The following is a 22,094-nucleotide window of genomic DNA, read 5'->3' as shown; positions in this document are numbered from 1 at the left end:
TATGCATGATTCACTTGTGTAAAATACCAAAGAATGTCATTTGTTTTTCCTTATTTCACTTCTTTACAAAAAACACTTTTCTGAAGATGCCATCCCACAGAGAAAGCAAGCAACCATCCTTACAGTACAGTGTAACTACCAGATGGGTGACCAGAAGCACAGACACAATTAAAATAAATAATTAAAACACCTAATTTTGCTGAAGTTAATTTGTGTAAGCCATTTGCCATCAACCATAAGATTAAGCAACTTTTGTTATGATTTGGTGGGGAGCACTATCTTACACTCTGATCCAAACATTTTATTTGGCTTTTGGTTTGTTTACATAGAACAGCAAAGGGTTTGATTTCCATATTAATGCTTCAATATTAATTTCTGCGAGACCTTGGGGGGGGGGGTTAAATTACTGCAACTTTTTTGTACATCAAGGGGAAACTGTTAAACATAAAAATAGGCTTTGCCGGGATAGAAACATAACTAATAGAGATAATTTTAGGGGTAAACTCTTATAGCATCCGCAACACAGTTCAGTTGCAACACCTCTCACAAATTATCTTAAAATTCTTAGAAGAGGAAGCATCACAGGTGGAGACTTTATTAGGAGGAGGCAAGTTGTTTTAACAGCTGCCACTGAATGTCCTTTAAGACATCACATGATGCACACACACACACTACTCAGAAATCCACTATCAAAGTAAGCACACTTCTCTCTTTAATGATGAGACATGTGAGAGGGGTATACAACCACAGACAGAAAACTTACTGTAATTCTCTCTCACAGCCTTCCAGAAATGTCTGCACTGGAGCCTCCTACAACACTGCTTACAGCTTCAAAAATGAAGAGCACAGCCACATCTGGACACAATTCGATAACTGTCTACACCACTTACCAAACACACCAAGACCTTCCAAATACAAGCGCTAAGTAGGACTTCAAAGATACAATGTGAGCAGAGTTAGCTGGAAATTGGGAAACCACCTCATTCTACTGCCTTTACTCCACTTTCAAACAGGCCACAATTGCTTGAAAAACAAAACAAAAAAAGACAAATGGAAAAGTTTCTCGTGTAGTAAAGGGGGATAGAGAGATTCTTGCCATTATCAGCTTTAGAAGAAGTTCAGTGGGAAGCAAGGCTGCACAAGATACTTGATTTAGAGCATGAATAAATATGTGCAACCCAGCAGCTCCTGTGTTGTGCAACAATTTCTTAGACGCCCTTATTCAGAAAGTCTGCTCACGTCTTCTCACATGCAGCTTCCGGTAAGTGGAAACTTTGCTGGGAAAATGAATGAACCCCCGCCTGTTCTCCACCCTACACTTATCCTTCCCATAACACCTACTGGCTCACAGTACTCTGAGCAAGCATTTCAAACTGAGGAGGTCTCACTGCCAACAACAAGCATGCCTTTAATACAAGGTAGCACAGGTATTTACTCACAGGGGCCACATCCCATTTAGTTCTTCAAACTAGTCAAATGGAGCCACCGAGGCTCAGGAGCAGCAATGCAGACTGCTTAGTTTAAACCCATTTCTGCTACGTGTTTGTCAGTGTAGTGTAAACACAAAAAGAAATCATCCAACTTCTATAATTTTTTCTTGGCCAAGATGATCCAATTAATCTGTGCAAAAACCTCTCAGCAGCACAGTTTTAAAGTCAAGTGATAATGCCCGGCTGCAAAAGACAAAAGGGAGTATTGGCTGTTCGGAAAGAATAAACAGTTGGCAAAATAATTGCGGACAAAACCAAATAAAACAAAGAAAGAAAGAAAAATTGCACAAAAGAGTCCTGAAAGTTGGAAACTTGTGAAATCTAAATAACATTTTGATTTTTGAACATAATGAGGGGAACAAAGAAAAAAACAATTAAAAAATCCTATGTATTACTTTATTCTAGAAACGCATAAGGCAAGGAAAGCATGGAAGGCTTGACAACAAACAGATAGGGGAAGATCTGATGAACACTACTGTTAAGCTCATGTGGATAACATGCACAAGTTAGGATCTGCTCCACTTTTTTCTTCCCAGTTAGAGAATCACATCCTGGCAGAGTAGACCACATCTGGAACACTCATCTGCTTATCTGAACTGCACTTTTAAACTTTCTGAAGCTATAAATCACTACATTTTTGCAGACTCTGTTTAAAACTATGCACCTAACTATTTTTACAAGTACACCTGAGCCCTATCTAAACCAAGCAGCATCATCATGATGCTCACAACACTCTGTGTGCTTTACCAGCTCAACTACTATCACTTAAATGGAGAGTGGGCAATGAAAATCCAACAGACTGGTCAAATATTACTTTAAAGTACAGGCACTTTTTTGAAATGGTAACACTGCAATAGCAAATCATTTGTTTATATATTATTCAGCCCAAGTACAAATACTACTTTAAATAATATAACAGCAAAGTCATAAATATAATAAGATAAGCAACTCTGACAAGTATTAATTACCTAAATAGGACAGGATATAAAGGTAATTAAACACGCATGGGCTAAAAATCCTAATTCATAAAAGGCAAAGTGTTACCCAGTAATGGAATGCACAAGAGAAAGGTAAATGGGTTGAGATGAGTGTTAAAAGTTTATAAACCACTTCTTTATTTGGTGTGAAGATCCACTCACTATTTTTCATTATTACAAAATATTTTTTGAGCTTGCACTCAATGTAATGGGTTTTGGAGGAGCATTTTTTTGTCTGCAGTTTCTAAAAATATCCTCATAAAGTATTTCAATCCTTTCAAGAAATGTCTTCATCAAAACGGAAGAATTAAACAACCTAAAGCACTAGCTAGTAGCTAATGCCAGGCCTGTATGTGGTGCTGTAACGCTGCCACCAAAATACACCAAAAGCAGGAAACATGGCATTAAGGCAACAAGGGTAAAAACTCTATACGCCAGGTGCAAAATGTGTATACATTAGAAAAAGACAACACCTTCAGGTCGTTGGTTAGATTAGAGGTGAGGCTATGTCAGAAGGTTGCATTTTGTATATTGTGTCTACAAAGTACACAAAAATGCAAAGGTTCCAAAAAACAATTGCCTCTGGAACCCGTTTTCTGTAAATACTGTTTTGGAGCACTTAAAACGCAGTTTCTGTTTGGACGCAAGGCTGAAACACTAAAAATCCTTTTGCATATTCAGGAAAACATTTCTGTGTGAATGGCCTCTAAGAAACTTGGGCAAGACCAGAGATGACCAGAGGAATGTTGAGGCTGTTCAAGCGACCAAAACCCAACACAAGGTATGTAAATGCCACCTGAATGAGCACTCATACAATAAACAACACACACACACACCACAAGGAAGTGCAAATCACTACCCTCTCCTTCTCCCTTTCATTTTATAATGGTCTTGAACTATGACCAAGTCTGTCTTTTAGGGCCTCTCTCACTAACACCTCCTACCTATAGCTCTCACGACTTTGCCTTCAGGACATTTCATTATGCTCTTAATGCAGATAAATTGCTTTTATAATTAAGTTTAGGTGCAATCACTGGTTGCATTTAGTTGAAAATCATTCAAGTTTGCTAAAGTAGAGGAGTGGACAGCACACAAAGAGTTTAGGTTCACAAAAAAATATCCAGTCTGTAGTGAGTGTTAACCAGCCAAACGACTTGAGATAAGATTAAAAATATACCTATTTTTTTACTTCATATTTACAGTTGTAATAATGCTGCTATGTGTACAATGTGATTTTTTTTAACATCAAATCAAAGATATATATTAAGAAGCCAACACTGGAAGTTTGAGTTAGGATGTGAGGAAGTCATCTGTCATAATCAACTGTAAAGATTTCTTTTATGATGGCAGGACTCTGCCAGCCGTGACAGAAGTTACACAACCAAAACGACACTATGATATGAGCCAAGGAACTCCAATTCACATTACAGGGTGTACCTAACATAATCAGCCCAACAGCAGTTTGTTGGTATGTCTGCTGTTTCAAGCTTGGGACTAATTCTCAAGAGAAAGCTTAGCATGTGCACGTACTTGTGCTCATGCACACAAAATTACACCCCTATTGCTTTTAATGTTTTGACTAGGTTTGTGCCCTCATTCTTTTGGAGTAAGAGCACTCTGAGAAGAGGATAAAACAACTTGTCTGGTTTGTCATCAGATAAATCATGACAACATTATATCTCTAAATATGAGCTATCCATGCCGTGTGTGTGTGTGTGTGTGTGTGTGTGTGTGTGTGTGTGTGTGTGTGTGTGTGTGTGTGTGTGTGTGTGTGTGTGTGTGTGTGTGTGCGTGTTACAGATTAGAAAGCCTGTGAGTTGAACTACATCCACAGGCCAGATGTTTCACTTGTTGTTATTACTCAATAAACAAACATGTGTTATCTTGCCATTAAACATTCTGGGACAAACAGTGCTGTACTTAGATTTATGATGACAGAAAGGATTTTTCAGGAAAAAAAAAATCTAAAATTAAATTCCATAATATAAGATACACAGACTATGAGATGAAGAGATGGGTTTATTTCATGAAAATGAAGCTAAACGTATCAGTTTAACTCACTTTGCAATAAGATAAATTACACCTGTCAAACCAAATCATGTGTAATGTAAATGTTTAGCTACATCTGCTTGATAAGAAATGTCTAAACAAATGTGTGAAGGCATGCTGGCAATCATGTGAGAATCATATCACTGTGAATGAGCAACATACAGTGTAGATACTGCTTTACGAGACTAATGGTGTGTCAGAGTGTTGCTGTTCCTGAAAGACAAGCCTTCTGAAAAATTAAGCTGAAATCCATAGTTCTGCTTGGTTTTATCTTGGAGCCGTTATGGGCACATTTGTAAGACAGTTACTTTGAGTTAGCAAATACAAAATGTTTACATTATTACAGAAGTGAAAGAACTTTGCTATTATATGTAATATAGATAATATATAGCTGTTTGAGACATTTATGTGTCTGTAACAGTCTACACATAACTACCATGCCTATGGAACGGTGTGCCAGATTAAAAAGTTCCAGAAGAAAAAATGTTTTTGGAACAGTAATACAAACATTTCTTAAGTTTTGTCAATAAAACAAATACTCACGGTGCAGGCTAAGAGTGATGTTAATGGTTCGGATGTTGCTGACTGTCTTCAGGTCTTGGATGCTGGCACACTTCAGCTGAGTAGAAGCAGGAGTGTCACCTACATCTATCCAGCAGACAGTCTCCTCAGCATAAATAAAGTCCATCGCCATTGTCTGCTTAGTGGGGATGGAGGGGAGCCGGGTGCTGGAGCCACTCAGAGAGGTGCATCGAATGTCGTGGAGATTGGCAATCAACAGAACAGGCAGACGATCCACTGGCTCTGAGTTGGGTTAACAGAGAGGAGTGGAAAGAAACACAAAAGTAAAGAAAAGAGCATTTGAGTTAGATAAATAAAGGATCAAATATTTATAGCAACCTTGGTAAACAACATTCAGATGTGGCCAACCTCTATGATCCAACTCAACCTTTGTGATCATGGATGTCTGTTGAGTTATTTGTTTGTTTCTACTCACCATTTTTGGCTTTGCAGGAGCGATTGTCTAGCTGCAACAGGTAGCCCTCTACACAGCTGCAGGTGTAACTTCCATCTGTGTTTGTGCACGTCTGACTGCATGTCCCATACACACTGCACTCATTGAAATCTAACAAGTAACCAACAAAAAAAGGTTATTACCAAAAAAGGCTGTGATGAATACAGTAACATTGCTCTTTGCTGTCAGTTCTTCACAAGGAAAAAAAATGTACAAAAAATGTACAAAAAATTATTAAGGTAGTGTGTTTGCCAAATTACCACACACCTTTACATTTCTTTCCATCTTCAGCAACCTCGTAGCCATGTCTGCAGTAGCACCGAGGCCCATCGTGAGTCACTCCGCAGTTAAATTCACACCCATAAGAGGCACAGTCTGGGGCATTTTCTAAAGCAGATAAAAAGACAGAGATTTAAATATTGTACATACATTATTATTTACACTAATAGTGGAGATAATCCCAATGCAACACTTACAGAGACATACTTTCTGATTTAGTCCTATTAGATTTTAGTGGGGGCCATATACACACATGTGCAGACAGACACACACACACGCACACACACGAAACAAAGGGTAATCTGAATGTGCACACATTAGTGGACCTCTTCTTTTCTTCCTTCCCAACACCCAGGGGGAAGTTGAGGACACATCTTCTGGCAGGAAATCAGAGAAATCTACGCATCTTATGATGGCCTCTACAGGGTGTGCTTGTATATGCATGGGTGTGTATGTGTCAAGGCTGGGAGATAAGTAGGGTTGGTTGTCAGTCTAAAGTTTTTCTTTTCCCTTCCTAGACAGAAACAACATTAGAGGTTGAGACAACAGAGCTACATTAGAGGCACTTAATGTAAGGGCAGCGCGGCAGCTTAGTCGTTAGAACTGTTGCCTTGTCACAACAACAAGGTCCTGGGCTCAATCCCCAGTTTGAACCTGGGATCTTTCTGTGTGGACTTTGCATGTTCTCCTCGTGTTTGCACGAGTTTTCTTCAAGTACTCCAGTCTCTGGAGTTTACTCGAGTCCTCCCACAGTGCCAAAAAATAGGGGTTAGACTACCCATCTACTGTCTGTCTAGATAGCTAAATCTTTTTGACAGACTAAAATGTCAACAGTTTTCTATGTAAGCTGCAGTAAAACGTCTGAAAATGACTTAACGGGAAAAACCAAGCAGGAATGTGTAAAGAATTTATGATAAGTGATGTTTTTGGCGCTAATTTTGAACTTGCATCCAAATATGCACACGCATGTATTAGATACTACCTCTGAATACTTTGGTTTTCTAAAGTGTTAAAAATTGTTAATAAAGTTAATCGCTGAGCAACACATTCCTAAATCCAAAGTGCCTAACTGAATGAAAAATACGTTGTTTTATAATTAATTATCTGTGTAAAGTATTCTAAGCATAAAGTACTGCACATAAATGTTTAGAAAAATATTTATACAAACATGCTGTATGTAGGTTAGGTTTCTGTTGTTAATGCCATTGTTAGTTTAACTATAATGGTGAAAGTTTAACTGACAATACTCGTGTGAGATAAAACTGAAACAATTAAAACAACAAAAACAGATTTTTATTTTTATTTTATTTTTTAATTAGAAGATACTGGTTTTAAAATATATGAAGGGAAGGAAGTCATGTTTCAGGGCTTGAGTTTTCATAGTTGTTTTAAGGTAGCAAATACATTCCTTCTTTTAAAACAACTAATCAAAACAGCAATTATTAATTATTATTTGGGCCTCAGTTTGTTATAAAGCATTCACGAATTAAGATATTTGATTTGATTTTTTATGAGGTCAAAGCTCCAAGTGCAAATAATTAATCTTTGCTACGAAAGAATTGAGAAACACTCATCTGTAATCATTAATCATATGTAAACACACACACACACACACACACGATAACTCAAATGAGTATGACAGTAAGTTACCACTGATCTACAGAAATGTACCTTAAAATTGATTAAAAACTGCTAACTTGTCACATTTGGACACACTGTAAAGTAACTGGTGGTAGTATGGCTGTAAGGCATAGGAACTGGACCAGTGAAGGGCCGTAGTTATGTAAAGCCTGTAGCACTCTGGCCCATAATGACTCTTTTGTTGTGGCCCCACTGAAAAGAAGAGCCTCCCAGCTCACTCTGTGGCCCACATCAAATCCATTCACCAAGTCTCACACTGAGAGACCACAGGCAACTGGAGTGCTAAAATACTCACTTTGTGTATCCATGTCCAGGCTCATTGTGCTCTATTTTGCACTACAGTGTCAAGCTATGGGTGGGCAATATGTACAAGCACCACAAATTCAAAATGACAGGCCACAATGTATATTTTTAACAATGTGTGAACAAAATCTTTAAATTTGAATAAAGAATTTTTGTAGTAAAATTAGGAACAAATACTGAAGAGATGAACAGGAAAATAAAAATATAAGATGCAGAACTACAGGTCTTTAAGATAAAATGGATCAAGTTAGAAAGTCCCATCTCCAAGTAAACAATAAATAAATAAATAAATTCTCAGCACCATGTCAGAAGTTTGACCAGAAGTTAATAACCAAAGCAAACAAATCAAAGACCAAACGAACGGCCTTTACCCCTGAACAAGCACGCTCCTGTCACTGCATGGATGATAAATCCCAACTTTAAATTTAAAGCTCTCAAAAGTGAACGTTGGGGGCTATTTATTGAAAGAATAATTATGAAAATTAGAATGACTATCACTTAAAATACAGGTAGTGTGAACTCCGTAGTGAAATTAAATCAAACGTTTTCTGCAAATGTTAAAACGGTATTTATTTAAATCTGCAATGAGATGTTGATGAAACTGCCTTAATTTAGTGTGCTGATTTATAAAAAGAGGGCATGCATACTTTTTACATTGAAGGTAAATTAAAAGCAGAATGCAATGGTGATTTTAACGATACAATTTTCCTAATAAAAACATTTGTACAAGCAGTTCATGCAAAGATCTCCATTATTATTTTATAGAATAGAATGCAGACCACATTAGCATGGCTAAATTGTGAAATAAATATTGATTCTGCTTACTTTATGTTATTACTGTCTGAAGACAAATTTACACACATCTTTAGCATCAGTGAAGAAAGAAAGGCTCTTTTTGCCATGAATATATTTTTCATACTGTCAGTTGTCGGTTTTTAGGTAGGCAGATCTAAAGTCTCATGGTCAGTGGACATGTATTTTATTAGCTGTAAAATAAAGATAAGAACTGTGTCATGATAATCCAGTTCATAATGAAACTGGTACATCGTTTTATTTATTGCTTTAACAAATTTCCTTGTAATGTATTACATTTTTAATCCTTGGAGCCATATAGTTCAAATCTACCTAAACACCTGTCACAGAACCTTCAGGTTGTCCATGTTGTTCAGTATTCTCGATCCTTAAAATGTATCGTACTTTACTCCAAGCTGCACAGCACACCACGTATAATCAGAGTTTTTATTTCCACCACATTCAAACTCTCACTGGACCTATCAAGATAAATTCTATTTTTTTTAACCAATTCTTTCAATCAAAAATGGTTGTAGCACTCTGACAACGTGTTATTTTCAGGGAACAGCTGCCATACTTGTACTACTTGTAAAAGAGTTTTCCTAAATCAAGGTGGGCATACAAAAAGCAGTGCCACAATTCATGTGTGTATTTGTAAGTGGTAAAAAGTGAGAATGTCTGTGTGTATGCTCTAAAATGTGACTGTGTGTATATATCATTGAGAGCATGCAGGCATTAACAGACAACATGAACATGCACATGTGTTTCAGAGTTGGTGGGGGTTGACCAACGCTCTTTAGTGGAAACAGCTGGACTTGTGTCCCCTGGGACAGGCGGTGCATGTTGGGACTTGACAACAACCTCAATAAGTTCATAAAAGGCTTGCCTGGCAGTGACGATTGCGTGACAACACTTACACACATGCTGTACAACTTTATCTGGCGGACAGTACTACTGCTGTACTGGACTAACTGATAACACTTCAATACTCTGACAAGTTAACTTTTCTAATCTAAACACTTCACCCTTTTATTATTTAGAAAGGGTGGTCAAATAACTTTCATGGGAGTGTTACACACAAGTAAATAAAAAAGGTGGAGACATTACAAGCATAAAAAAATCAACACATTAAGCTGTATATTGATATAAAGATTAGATGGGTTAAGTATTAATTCCAACAAAAAAGAATTAAATTGACAAACGGACATTAAATTCACAGTAAACTGACAAAACCATCCGACTCTACAAAATGTAACTTTGCATATTCCGTATTTGCGTATACCTGCGAAAATTTTAATCCCAAAAATCATACATTAATTTGGAGGGTTGAATCATACACAGAAGTAAATTTCAACCACAAAAATGTGTACGGGAGAATGGTGACATACACAAAACTATGCTAAATAGACTAAGCTAAGCTAGGCAAAGCTAAGAGCCACCAGGCGATGTCCCCAATCTAGCAGTGCTTTTCTCCCTGGTGCCCTCTGGTTGACTGTCTGCAAAGTCTTCTGCTAGAACAGGTCTCATTTTAAACACTGGTTCATAACAGCCATCCATCCATTATCTTTTACTTGCTTCTTCCTGTTTGGGTCGCGGGGGTCACTGGTGCCCATGGCCAGCCATTACTGTGCGAGAGGCAATGCAACCCTCTAATAATTTATTGAGAAATGTTTCGTCCCCCATCCAGAGGACTTCCTCAGTCTACAGCCTGCCAAACAGCTCTGTCCCATACGTAGCCCTCACTGCTGTGTTTTAAGCCAACCTACTATTGGAATCTTAGAAGTAGGCTTTTCTCACTCTCATGTTTCTCACTTAAAGAAACTGGTCCAAATGACACGATTTAACCTTTTTGGTTGTTATTTACCTGGATGATTGAGCTTACAACCCTTTTTCTGAACCACTTTGGCCTTGGTTGTCCTTAGGCTATTTGTGTGCATAGCAAGTTGGCAATCTGGCCTAAAACATTTGATTGTTGTACATGATGATTGACCGTTTTGGATGGGTGTGTTTTGCACGTGTTAAAAGACTACTTTTGAGATTCCAACAGGAGGTTGGCTTGAAACACAGCAGTGAAGGTCATAGATCTGGTTGGCAGGCTGCAGAAAGTCCTCTGGATGGGGTACAAAACAGTTTATCACTTAAAGTTCACTTTTGTCTTTTTTATTGCAACGGTTTCAGACAACCAAAAATTTTGACAAACAACCAGATTCTGTCAAGAGGTTGTCTGCTGTCTGTCTTATGTCTACCTCTTCTTATTCTTTCAGCTTTTCCCTCTTCAGGGGTCGCCACATCGAGTCATCCTCCTCCATCTCTCTCTGTCCTCACTCCAACTACCTCCATGTCCTTTCTAACTGCATCTTTTCCTGGCAGCTGTATTTCTAACATCCTTCTACCAATATATCATACTTTTCACTGTATAAGTTGCACCTTTTGGCATAAATTAGCATGCCCTGCGACTTACAAAGCGAAGCAACTTATTTATTTTAATTTTTTTTCACATATTTATGACCCAATTTTTGGCTGAAATCTGAATTTCTTTCATTCTGACATGGAATATATTGAATACTACCATTTTCAGTCACTAGAGGGCGCATGAGTAATATGACAAGTCAAGTGTCTCATTAATAGATAAAAGTGGCTATTAATGAGACACTTGGCTTGACATACCAAGCCACCTTTGTCTCAGTACGGAACTCCTGGAGCAAACGTCAAATCAGCTGCATTTCGCCACGCCGCCCAGGTGAAATGCAGCTGATTTGACCATTAAAGTGCATTTATTAAGGAAAAGTTCAACTGAGACACACCTCTACTATAATGTTGAGCAAACACATAATTGTTTTTAGGTGTTAAGCTTGTTAAATTTTGAAGAAATGCACAGCGAGTTCTACCTCTGCACGCTCCTGCAGCTGCAAATCGGCCTTTGAAATGCAGCTGATTTTATCATCAAAGTGCATTTATTAAGGAAAAGTTAAACTGAGACACACCTTTGATATAATTTAGGGCAAACAAATAATTGTTTTTAAGTGCTAATCGTGTTCATATGTTGTTAAAGTCCTCCCATTTCACTCATGCGGTGATGCTATACGGCAAAGCGACGTATTTATGTTTTTTCCACTTTATTAGGAATATTTTGACTGATGCGACTTATACGGTGGTGCGACATGTATGGTGGAAAGTACGGTACCCACTGTCCCTCCTCTGGACATGTCCAAACCATCTCAGTCTGGCCTCTCTAACTTTATCTCCCAGTTGTTCAACCTGTTCTGTACCTCTGATGATCTCAATCCTAATCTTATCCATTCTTGTCACTCCTAAGGAGAACCTCAACATCTTCATCTACACCTGGTTAATATTTTAGATTTATTAAAGGGGATAAGCTGATTCGAGAGAGGAGTCATTATTTGGGAATTTGGTAGATCTACTGTTTGTCTAGACTCTGATCCACTCAAACTTCTGATAAAAATGATTGTAACAAGAGTGTCCCACAAGTGAAAAAACGCAGCCTAAAAATTAGGCAGAACTTCAGACAGCCATGTCTGAGGAGAGTTTTTCTGAACACAGAGGCAGTCCTCTGAAGGCCTCAAACATTTGCTTCTTTGTCAACTGCAACAAAGTCAGACACTACAGACCTATTATTTTTCAGGTCTCATTCTCATATGGTTTCCAATTATTACTAGCAGACTTGATTGCATTTTCCCTCAACAGCATCTGGGTTGAATACTTATTATCCCTGCAGTGTTGGAGGAAAAAGCTTTGTGTGTAAACTGATTGCTAAATTAATGACTTTTTCCCCCTCAAAAAAAAAAAAAGAAAAAGAAAGAATTTGATAATGATTTTACAAGACATAAAATACAAACTCATTATAGAAGCAAATACAAGAAATTAATTGATAGAAATTATAGTCTGCGACTGGATTTAAAAAAACAACTTGCCTTACAACATTAAATGGATGATAGATTCTAAAGGTTTGTTCAGTTTGTAGTTTACAACATTGTGAAAGGCAACAGATGCTCAAAGATACGTTACAGGATCTCACAAGCCAGGCACTTTAGTGTTTGTGAACCCCCTGAATTTGGTAATGTGTTGAGTGCTGCATGAGTGGCTCATTGTAAAACAAACAGAAGCAGCAGAAGTGTCTGCAAACACGCTCATTTCTACAGGTGTCTCTGTACACCTGAACTAGAGTGTAGCTATACTGGCACATAAATGTGCATGTGGTGTATAGATAGGTATTTCCCAATGATAATTTACCAATGATAATAGTGCATGAAATCAATGTGTGTGTCAGAAATTATACTTTATTTTGTTTCTGTCATTCCAGCAGTATAGTAGTATTATGTTCTCGGTGGTAATGCCTAATGCTTGGGTGAAAACTCACACTACAATTGCACTATGTTAACCCATAAACAACTTCCTCGCGCCATGACCAATCCAGCAACTATAGCCTGCTCTACATTTAAACCAAGGACAAGACACTCAGCCTGACCAAAATAAGAGCAGCGGGTTTTGCCTGAAATGGAATTTAGCGAGTGTGTGCGTTTTTACTTCTGCAGTGAGGCCCCTCGTCCCAGCCGTCTGAGCAATCAGGGACTCCATCGCACAGTTTGCTCATGTGGATGCAAACATCCAGATCAAGGCACCCGTGCTCGTTGACAGGACACTGGTTTGCCCTGTTGTGTATACCTGAAACACAAGAAAACATTGGTATGGTGAAGAGCAATATAAAGCCAAGTCAAATGGCCCAACTTAACCTTGTAATGCAGCTAAATAAACCATGTCATTTCTTACACTAAACAGGTCACACTTGTAACGGGGGGGAATCCTACATTAAAATGCATGCATTTAGGTTATGGCTATTATTTATAGATTATATGTGTGTTTTGAGCCTATATAACATCACACAAATGTCAAATGCAAGAGATGGGAACATCCATATACACACAAAAATATTATATCCTATTTATTTATTCTATACTTATTACAACTATATTCAAGCAGTTTCTGTGAAATACATTTTTTTCCTTTGAAAACAGAAAAGTGCTTACTAAAGTAAAAAAGGAAGAGTGATGAGATGTACAACAAATCAGAGCCAGTTTCAGATTATCATGTCTTCTTGTCCTTCGTTTTTTGTTTTTTTTTCCACACAGCCTGTTTTAGCTCATTTTCTGTCTCCTGAAGCATGCCTACATCTTTACATAACATACAAAATATTTATCTGATCCTGTGGAATAAAACCTAAACTAAACGACAAACTGGTTTAAACCAGGGTAAGATAAAGACTTCAGTATTTCTCTTTTTGAAAGATTAGGAACTGAATGTTCCCAGCATTTGTCAGACCAACAGAACAAATCATCAAGCACAGCTAACAAATGTGTATGCATGCAGCAATACAGTGTGCATCTCCGATGTTTACATCACTTCCATTGAGCACTGTGGAGAAGTGTGAATATGATCATTTGGAAAATCAAACACCAGTAACAGGTTTATTTCAACCCGATGTCAAATGAGAACATACAAGTGCAGTCTCCTTTTCTCAATCCCTCCCACTCCTCTCTTTTTCTCTCCTCTCAGCCCACACTGCAGAGCAAACAGCTTGCTTGGCTGTTTTTCTTCTTATTTTTCTTTCACTTCCTCAGACTATTTCTCTTTTTTCCCCTCTTTCTAACATCTGCTGACCCATTTTAGAGAGACACTTGAAGGAGAGAAAATAAAGTTCACCTCCTTCACAGGAAACAATCTGTGGGGTTCTGTGGGGTTCTGTGAATGTGGCGTGCTAGAAGAGACTGAGGAGCTGGTATCTGAAGCAGGTTAACTAAGGCTACATATATCCAGATGACTTCCTCATACACACAAGGTCTGCTAGTGTAATTTAAAGCACATGTTGCAGCTAAAATAGGATTTCTCTGACTCATTTTGGTTTTTACGTAGGCCTATGTGAAGTTTGTGTCTATCTGACACTTAGAGTGTGAATATTGACAGAGTGATGCCATTTAATTAAAAAAACCTAAGTCTCTAAAAAGCATTTTAAAGATACCGATAACTCCAAAATTGAAGGAGAGTCTCATTTAAAGACTGTAACTGAACAATGTAGATATTTATGTAAAGCCAACATGAGGGAGAAAGAACGCTTGTCTGCATCAACATTCCCAGAGGAAAACCACAAGAATTCCCACTGAATCCTTTCAAAACATCTAAGAGATTAGTTACCGCACACAAAAAAAGAAAATGTAACTCAGTTAAAATAATGTCCTTAAATGACAGAAGCCTCCATAATGATCCCACCACAGCAGCCTGTGTAGAAAATGTGCCACATTAGAGCAAAAAATAAGCTTCCAGCACATCTGGCTTAGGAAAGGAGAAAATAGCTCTGCCATATAGAGGATGTTAGCATATTAGCAGCCCTCCAACAGCCTTTTCTCTAAGCCAGTCTGATTTACATTCAATAAAAGCCAACATGGGGATTTCAGCATAAACTGCAGTACCAAGAATAAACTGTCATGTAGACTGAAAACAAAACCCCTACCGAGGGTTTAAAGGTTGTCAGTGGTTTTCAGGAAATTACATAAGACAAGTTGGACTGAAAATCATCTAATGACATATCCATTGCGAAAATTTGTATAATTTCCAGCTAAACATTGTGTAAGCCTATTTAACAAGATGTGATGTGTTGAGAACTGAATGCTTTGACGTGCATCATGTTAACCTAAATCAGGTTCTTTTTCCATGAAAACAGTGAGAAGATGTAATTTATGTCAGTCTGAGATGGCCACAAAAAGCTCTGATTTGACAAAACCTCCTATATTCCTACTAGCATTCCAGCAAGCAGGATGACGTTGGAAGAAATAAATAAATAAAAAAACAATAAGCAGAATCTGTCAGAAAGAACTGGTGTCCAAAATAAAATATTGTGCCAGTTAAATAAAATGGAAGTACTGCAGACTAAATTTATTTAAATGAGAATGTTGGGAAGTGTAATGTTTTGTTTATGCATCAGTGACAGTAAAAGCAAAATTCCAGTCACAGTTGTGTACACATACTGTCCATTTGTATACATTAAAATCTTCATTTTATTTTATTTTATTTTTTTACATTTAACACGGGTACATTTGATTAAATTAATTTCTGCAAAACAAGGTGGTGTCTTGCACTAAACCTCTAAAATTAGTATTATTGTGCTTGTAAACAAGGTCAACATTAGTTAAATCCATACACTTTTCCATGCAGGGTTGCAAGAAGCTGGTGCTGATCTCCACTGGGTGAGGGGTAGGCACACAATAAACAGGTCTACAGTCCATCATAGGACCACAAAAAGACAAAAAGAGACAACTATTCACATTCTCGCTTACACATGGAGACATGTTAAATTTAATAATTAACTTATCATGCATGTTTTAGGTCAGGGGAGGAAACTGGGATACCCACCAAAAAAGACCCACGAATTTGTCACCCTCAGTGATTCAAAACAGATAAAAAATATTTTTCCTAAAAAGGTATTTTGAAAGATTTATTTTATCTGATGTTGAGTACTTTGAATTGACATAGCCAAACAGGAACCAACAAAGTGCTTTCAGTGATTAATTTCATGTCCTTTAATGTTTAAACTCTTTTAATCTAAAATCCCATTTCCCAGTAAGACTAATAGTTGGTCTTTAAACACAGATTTAGCAGTTCTCTCTCTCTAACTGGCTCAGAGGGTAATCTCCAATGAATTGCTAAGCAGCATTCAATTTATGATTGGTTCTGATCACTTCGGTTTGCTGAAATGTGTGGCTCTTACACTGAGATCTATGATGCACCGGTAGATTAAAAAAAGATCCTCCATATGTATAAAAACTAAAAACTGAAAAATAAAACCTGAAAGTAAATGGATGGACAGGCTGCACTGATGTTTTTTTTTTTACCCCTCGAATCTTTTTTACTTTAGTGCTGACAACAGAAGACGGCAAAAACTGAAGTGAGTGGTATTCAGCTTACGTAGTTTAACAGAGTAAACTTTTTTTCCCACATTCGGAGTTTAAAAATGTTGGAGCCCCTTTCCCACAGCCTCTTTAAGGTCGGACTATTTGGCTTTAAACGCTCCTCAGTCACAAAGAGGAAAGGATGAGGAGAATTTAACCAATGTTGAGTTGTCTGAGGTGGAATTTTGTACAGTCCCACAAAAAAGCCAACAGTGGCCCCTCAGTATTGACATTATCTGTTCATAAAATGCTAACTGGACTATCAGACATCACCAAAAACAAAAAGAAGCATGAAAGACAATACAAAACAAAATATGGGCACAACACAATGGATGTAAGTATTTTTTTTATTTATTTAATTTAAATAAAGATGTTTACCTCTAAGGAAAAAAAAAAGAGAAAAATTAATTAAAAAAATAATTACCAGTATTTGTTTGCAGCTTATCAATGAATTCTCACACTAGAAGTCTCATAAGAAAATACCCACAAGTGGCTTATTAGACAAAACACAGACAAAAACCAAGCTATGCAGTAATAATATTTGACTCTTATCTTAAACCATCCATCCATCCATTTTCTTTACCCGCTTATTCCATTTTGGGTCACGGGGGTCGCTGGTGCCCATGTCCAGCAATCACTGTGCGAGGGGCGGGGTACACCCTGGACGGGTCGCAAGTCCATCACAGGGCCACATAGAGACAAACGAGACAAACAACCATTCACTCTCTCACTCACACCTAGGGACAATTTAGAGTTACCAATCAGCCTAACATGCATGTTTTTGGACTGTGGGAGGAAACCGGAGCACCCGGAGAAAGCCCACGCATGCACGGAGAGAACATGCAAACTCCACCCAGAAAGGCCCCTGGACCGGGGTTTGAACCAGGGACCTGCTCGCTGAGAGGCAGCAGCTCTACCAGTTGCGCCACCGTGCTGCCCTTATCTTAAACCTTTTTCCAAAATAAATTATTTTAAACAACATAAAAATTTAACTTTTCTGTGCTTAAAAGCATACATTTTGTTGCCTTATGTTTGTACCAAATCAAAAACTCTAAAAAAGCTGAAGCCTGACATTTAGTCTTGGTCTCTTCATTCAATTAATGTTTCAGATTTGCACAAGGCTTATTACATAATTTCTCCAGTTCGAAGTAGAAGTACCCAACTTTTTAATATTTATCTCCGCTTGATTTTACATTTAGATCAAACTGCCGCAACTATGCCTCAAGACTTCAAACATAAACAAGTTAAATAACCCAAACAGGTGTTTACATGACACATTTTTGTTCCGAACAGCCGTTTGATCCGGTTACTTATGTCCATGTAAACATAGCTACTGTGAAAAAAAAAAAAAAATCACTGTAATGCCACTTTGACTGGTGATGTGAGCTGCTGATTATCCATGCTGCTGATCTCATGCTGCTGATTATTTCATGCTGCTGTATTCATTCGTACTCATCTACTCACACAGACTCATGTTCGTGCTGCTGTTGTTCAGCGTATTGTTTTGCACTATTAATGTTTAGCGTACATCTTAGATCTTTTAGTGTACCGTTTGGCATTTGTTTAGTGTATATCTTAGTGTATATCTTATATCCTTATTTACTGTTTCTTTTAACACTTATATTTTTGCTTTTATTGGATGTAACTGGTACCCTGTGTACACAATTTTGTTCCACCTCATGTACCACATGTGGTGAAATAACAATAAAACTTACTTGAACTTGAATTTAAAAACTTCAAAAATAGCCTAAATCAAAACAAATACTTTTTTGAAACAAATAAGCAACATCAAAATTACAACAGGATTACAACTAAAGTTTTAACTTCAATTTTATTTTTGCTAATGAACACCAGGCAGATTACAAGTCTTCTCTGCAAATGTGTTTCCCTCCAACTCCTCAAAACCCTGAATTAGACCATCCCCCACCCCTCAGTCCTGTATAGTTACGCAACAACCTTAAATTTGGAGTCCTGTTGATCTTTTGTCCTGAGCATAAAGCTTGCGCTTCCTCCTTCTCTTGGGTGCTATGGCAGCCCCTAACTGACTAACATAAAGTCTGCTGTCAGATTGAATTAATATGTTATGTCAGTTGACAGGCAGGCCTGGCCAGTGACAAACTATGAACTTTGGAATCACACTTTGTTGCAGGCCACTCAAAACAAGCATGTGATTGTGCCAAAAATTCACAAAACCAAAGCCATGGCACGTAGCATGCTCACGGTTGTACCAGTCCTTTGTTGAATATAGAAACAACCTTATAACTAAGGAGACAATGTCAAAGTGATATTCTATGTATAGCATTATATAACATTTTGAACACTTACAAACCGGATTCCAAAAAAGTTGGGACACTTAACAAATTGTGAATAAAAACTGAATGCAATGATGTGGAGGTGCCAACATCTAATATTTTATTCAGAATAGAACACAAATCACAGATCAAAAGTTTAAACTGAGAGAATGTATCATTTTAAGGGAAAAATCTGTTGTTTCCAAATTTCATGGCGTCAACAAATCCCAAAAAAGTTGGGACAAGTCCATTTTTACCACTGTGTGGCATCCCCCCTTCTTCTTACAACACTCAACAGACGTCTGGGGACAGAGGAGACCAGTTTCTCAAGTTTAGAAATAGGAATGCTCTCCCATTCATGTCTAATACAGGCCTCTAACTGTTCAATCGTCTTGGGCCTTCTTTGTCGCACCTTCCTCTTTATGATGCGCCAAATGTTCTCTATAGGTGAAAGATCTGGACTGCAGGCTGGCCATTTCAGTACCCGGATCCTTCTCCTACGTAGCCCTGATGTTGTGATTGCTGCAGAATGTGGTCTGGCATTATCGTATTGAAAAATGCAGGGTCTTCCCTGAAAGAGATGACGTCTAGATGGGAGCATATGTTGTTCTAGAACCTGAACATAGTTCTTGTTGTGTTCACTGACAATGTTTTCTGGAAGTATTCCTGAGCCCATTCTGTTATTTCCTTGACAGTGGCATTCCTGTTTGAGGTGAAGTGACGTTTAAGGGCCCGGAGATCATGAGCATCCAGTAGAGTTTTACGGCCTTGACCCTTACGCACAGCGATTGTTCCAGATTCTCTGAATTTTTTGATGATGTTATGCACGGTTGATGATGATAACTTAAAAGTCTTTGTTATTTTACACTGGGTAACACCATTCTGGTATTGCTGCACTATCTTTCTGCGCAACAATGGTGGAATTGGTGATCCTCTTACCATCTTGGCTTCTGAGAGACACTGACACTCTGAGAAGCTCTTTTTATACCCAATCATGTTGTCAATTGACCTAATTAGTGTTAATTGGTCTTCCAACTGTTCGTTATATGCTCAATTTCCTTTTTCCAGCCACTTATTGCTACTTGTCCCAACGTTTTTGGGATTTGTTGATACTGTGAAATTTTGAATCAACATATTTTTCCATTAAAATGTTACATTTACTCAGATTAAACTTTTGATCTGTCATCTATGTTATATTATGAATAAATTATTGACATTTGCCATCTCCACATCATTGCATTCAGTTTTTATTCACAATTTGTTTAGTGTCCCAACTTTTTTGGAATCTGGTTTGTACTTTCTCAAGGTAGTTCTGTCAGCCTAAAACTAGACACTAGGGAGCACAAGTCAGTGTATCGCTTGTGTCGGTCCCAAGCCCGGGTAAATGGTGAGGGTTGTGTCAGAAAGGGCCTCCGACATAAAACACTTGCCGAAACTAACACACCAGTTCATCTAAGTGACACCATACCAGATCAGTCAAGGCCCAGGATACCAAAGACTACTACAGATGCCTTGTTGACAAACAAGGTGCCAGCACAAATTGTGCTGCCGTTAGTCGAAGACCACGAGGAGGGAAATGTGTCAGATGACAGAGGGACAGGAGAAAATCAATAATGTAGGGCTCAGGGTGGCAACTCTAAATGTGAGGACAGTGGCAAAGGTAGAGAGCTGGCTAACATGATGCAGAGAAGTTAGAGTTTTTGTCTAAGAGACCAAGTGGAAGGGCAGCAAGGCTTGCAGCATTGGAGCAGGGTTTAAACTGTCATACCATGGTGTGGATAGGAAGAGGAATGGAGTAGGTGTGGTCCAAATGGAGGAGTTGGCAAAGAATGTAGTAGAGGTGAAAAGAGTGTCTGATAGGGTGATGTGTCTGAAGGAAGAAGTAGAAGGTATGATGCTAAACATTGTCAGTAGTTATGCTCCACAGGTTGGATGTGATGTGGAAAAGAAAGATATATTTTGGAAGGATCATCTTCATCCTTCCAAAAATTAACCAGGGTGGAGAAAGTGGTGATCAGAGCAGACCTGAATGGACATGTTGGTGAAGGAAACAGAGGGGATGAGGAAGTGATAGGTAAGTTTGGTATCAAGGGCGGCTGTGGCTGAGTGGTTAGAGCAGTCGTCCTCCAATGCAAGAGTTGGGGATTCGAATTCACCAGCAATCACATGCCGAAGTGTCCCTGGGCAAGACACTGAAACCCTTGTTGCCTCTGATGTGTGTCTCATCAGTGTATGAATGTGATAAAGCACTGATTAATCTCTTTAGAATGATTTGTTCAATTAGATTTGTAGAGATCTAGTAGAGTGCTGTATGAATGGGTAAATGAAGGCACAGATTGTAGTGTAAAGCGCTTTGAATATCTCAATAAGATAGAAAGGCGCTATATAAGTACAGTCCATTTACCATTTACCATTCACAAGAACTAGGAAGGACAGACAGTGGTGGTTTTGCCAAGAGAATGGAAATGTCTGTAGTCAACACTTATTTACAAAAAAGGGAAGATCATAGAGTGACTTTTAAGAGTAGAGGAAGGAGTACACAGGTAGACTACATTCTGTGTAAAAGAGGAAACATGACAGAGATTGGGGACTGCAAGATTGTTGCAGGGGGAGCATGGCCAGACAACATCGGATGGTTGTGTGTAGAATGACAGTTGTTGTGAAGAAGAGAAAAACAGTAAAATCAGATAAGAAAACCAAATGGTAGAAAGTGAGGAAAGAAGAATGTTGTGAGAAGTTCAGAAAGGAGCTGTTAAAGGCTCTGAGTGGTAAGACAGAGCTTCCAGATAACTGGGGTACTACAGCAACAGTAATTAGAGAGACACGTAGGAAGGTACTTGGTGTGTCATCTGGACAGAGAATGGGATGATAAGGAAACTTGGTGGTGGAATAGTGAAGTGCAGGAAGCTACTTGGAGAAAGAGGTTAGCCAAGAACTATGACAGTGAGAGGACTGAAGAGAGTAGAGGGGAATAGAAGGAAATGCAATGTAGAGCAAAGAGGGATATAGCTAAGGCAAAGCAGAAAACGTTTGATAAACTGTGTGGGAGGCTGGACAATAAACAGGACGAGAAGTACAAATTGGTGAGACAGAGGGATCAGGCTGGAAAGGATGTGCAACAAGTTAGGCTTGTGAAAGACAGGAATGGTAATGTTTTAACAATTGAGGAGATAACAAAAAAGGTTGAATCATGTCATCTGGACTTCGTTTTTTTTGTTAAAAAGAAACGTTTCGCCCCTCATCCAAGAGGCGTCGTCAGTCTGAGGCCTAGCCATCTGGTATTACCCAGAAGCCACCCT

The 22,094-nt window shown here is 38.3% G+C and overlaps 1 protein-coding gene across 1 annotated transcript in view; it reads right to left on the bottom strand.

The window, feature by feature from the left end:
• Positions 1–22,094, bottom strand: part of LOC119417620 (low-density lipoprotein receptor-related protein 1) — a gene marked incomplete in the record, with an annotated part of 99,635 nt that overhangs the window by 47,396 nt on the left and 30,145 nt on the right. Inside the window, 4 exon segments of the mRNA XM_037684867.1 lie at positions 5,060–5,320; positions 5,514–5,642; positions 5,799–5,918; positions 13,092–13,229. Of these exon segments, the coding sequence (XP_037540795.1) occupies positions 5,060–5,320; positions 5,514–5,642; positions 5,799–5,918; positions 13,092–13,229 (648 nt within the window).

Source organism: Nematolebias whitei, chromosome 11 (assembly GCF_014905685.2).
Source record: "Nematolebias whitei isolate Nwh7 chromosome 11, NemWhi1, whole genome shotgun sequence".
NCBI lineage: Eukaryota > Metazoa > Chordata > Actinopteri > Cyprinodontiformes > Rivulidae > Nematolebias > Nematolebias whitei.
The sequence above is the reverse complement of the archived record's forward strand: the minus strand, read 5'-3'. Positions and strand labels throughout refer to the sequence as shown.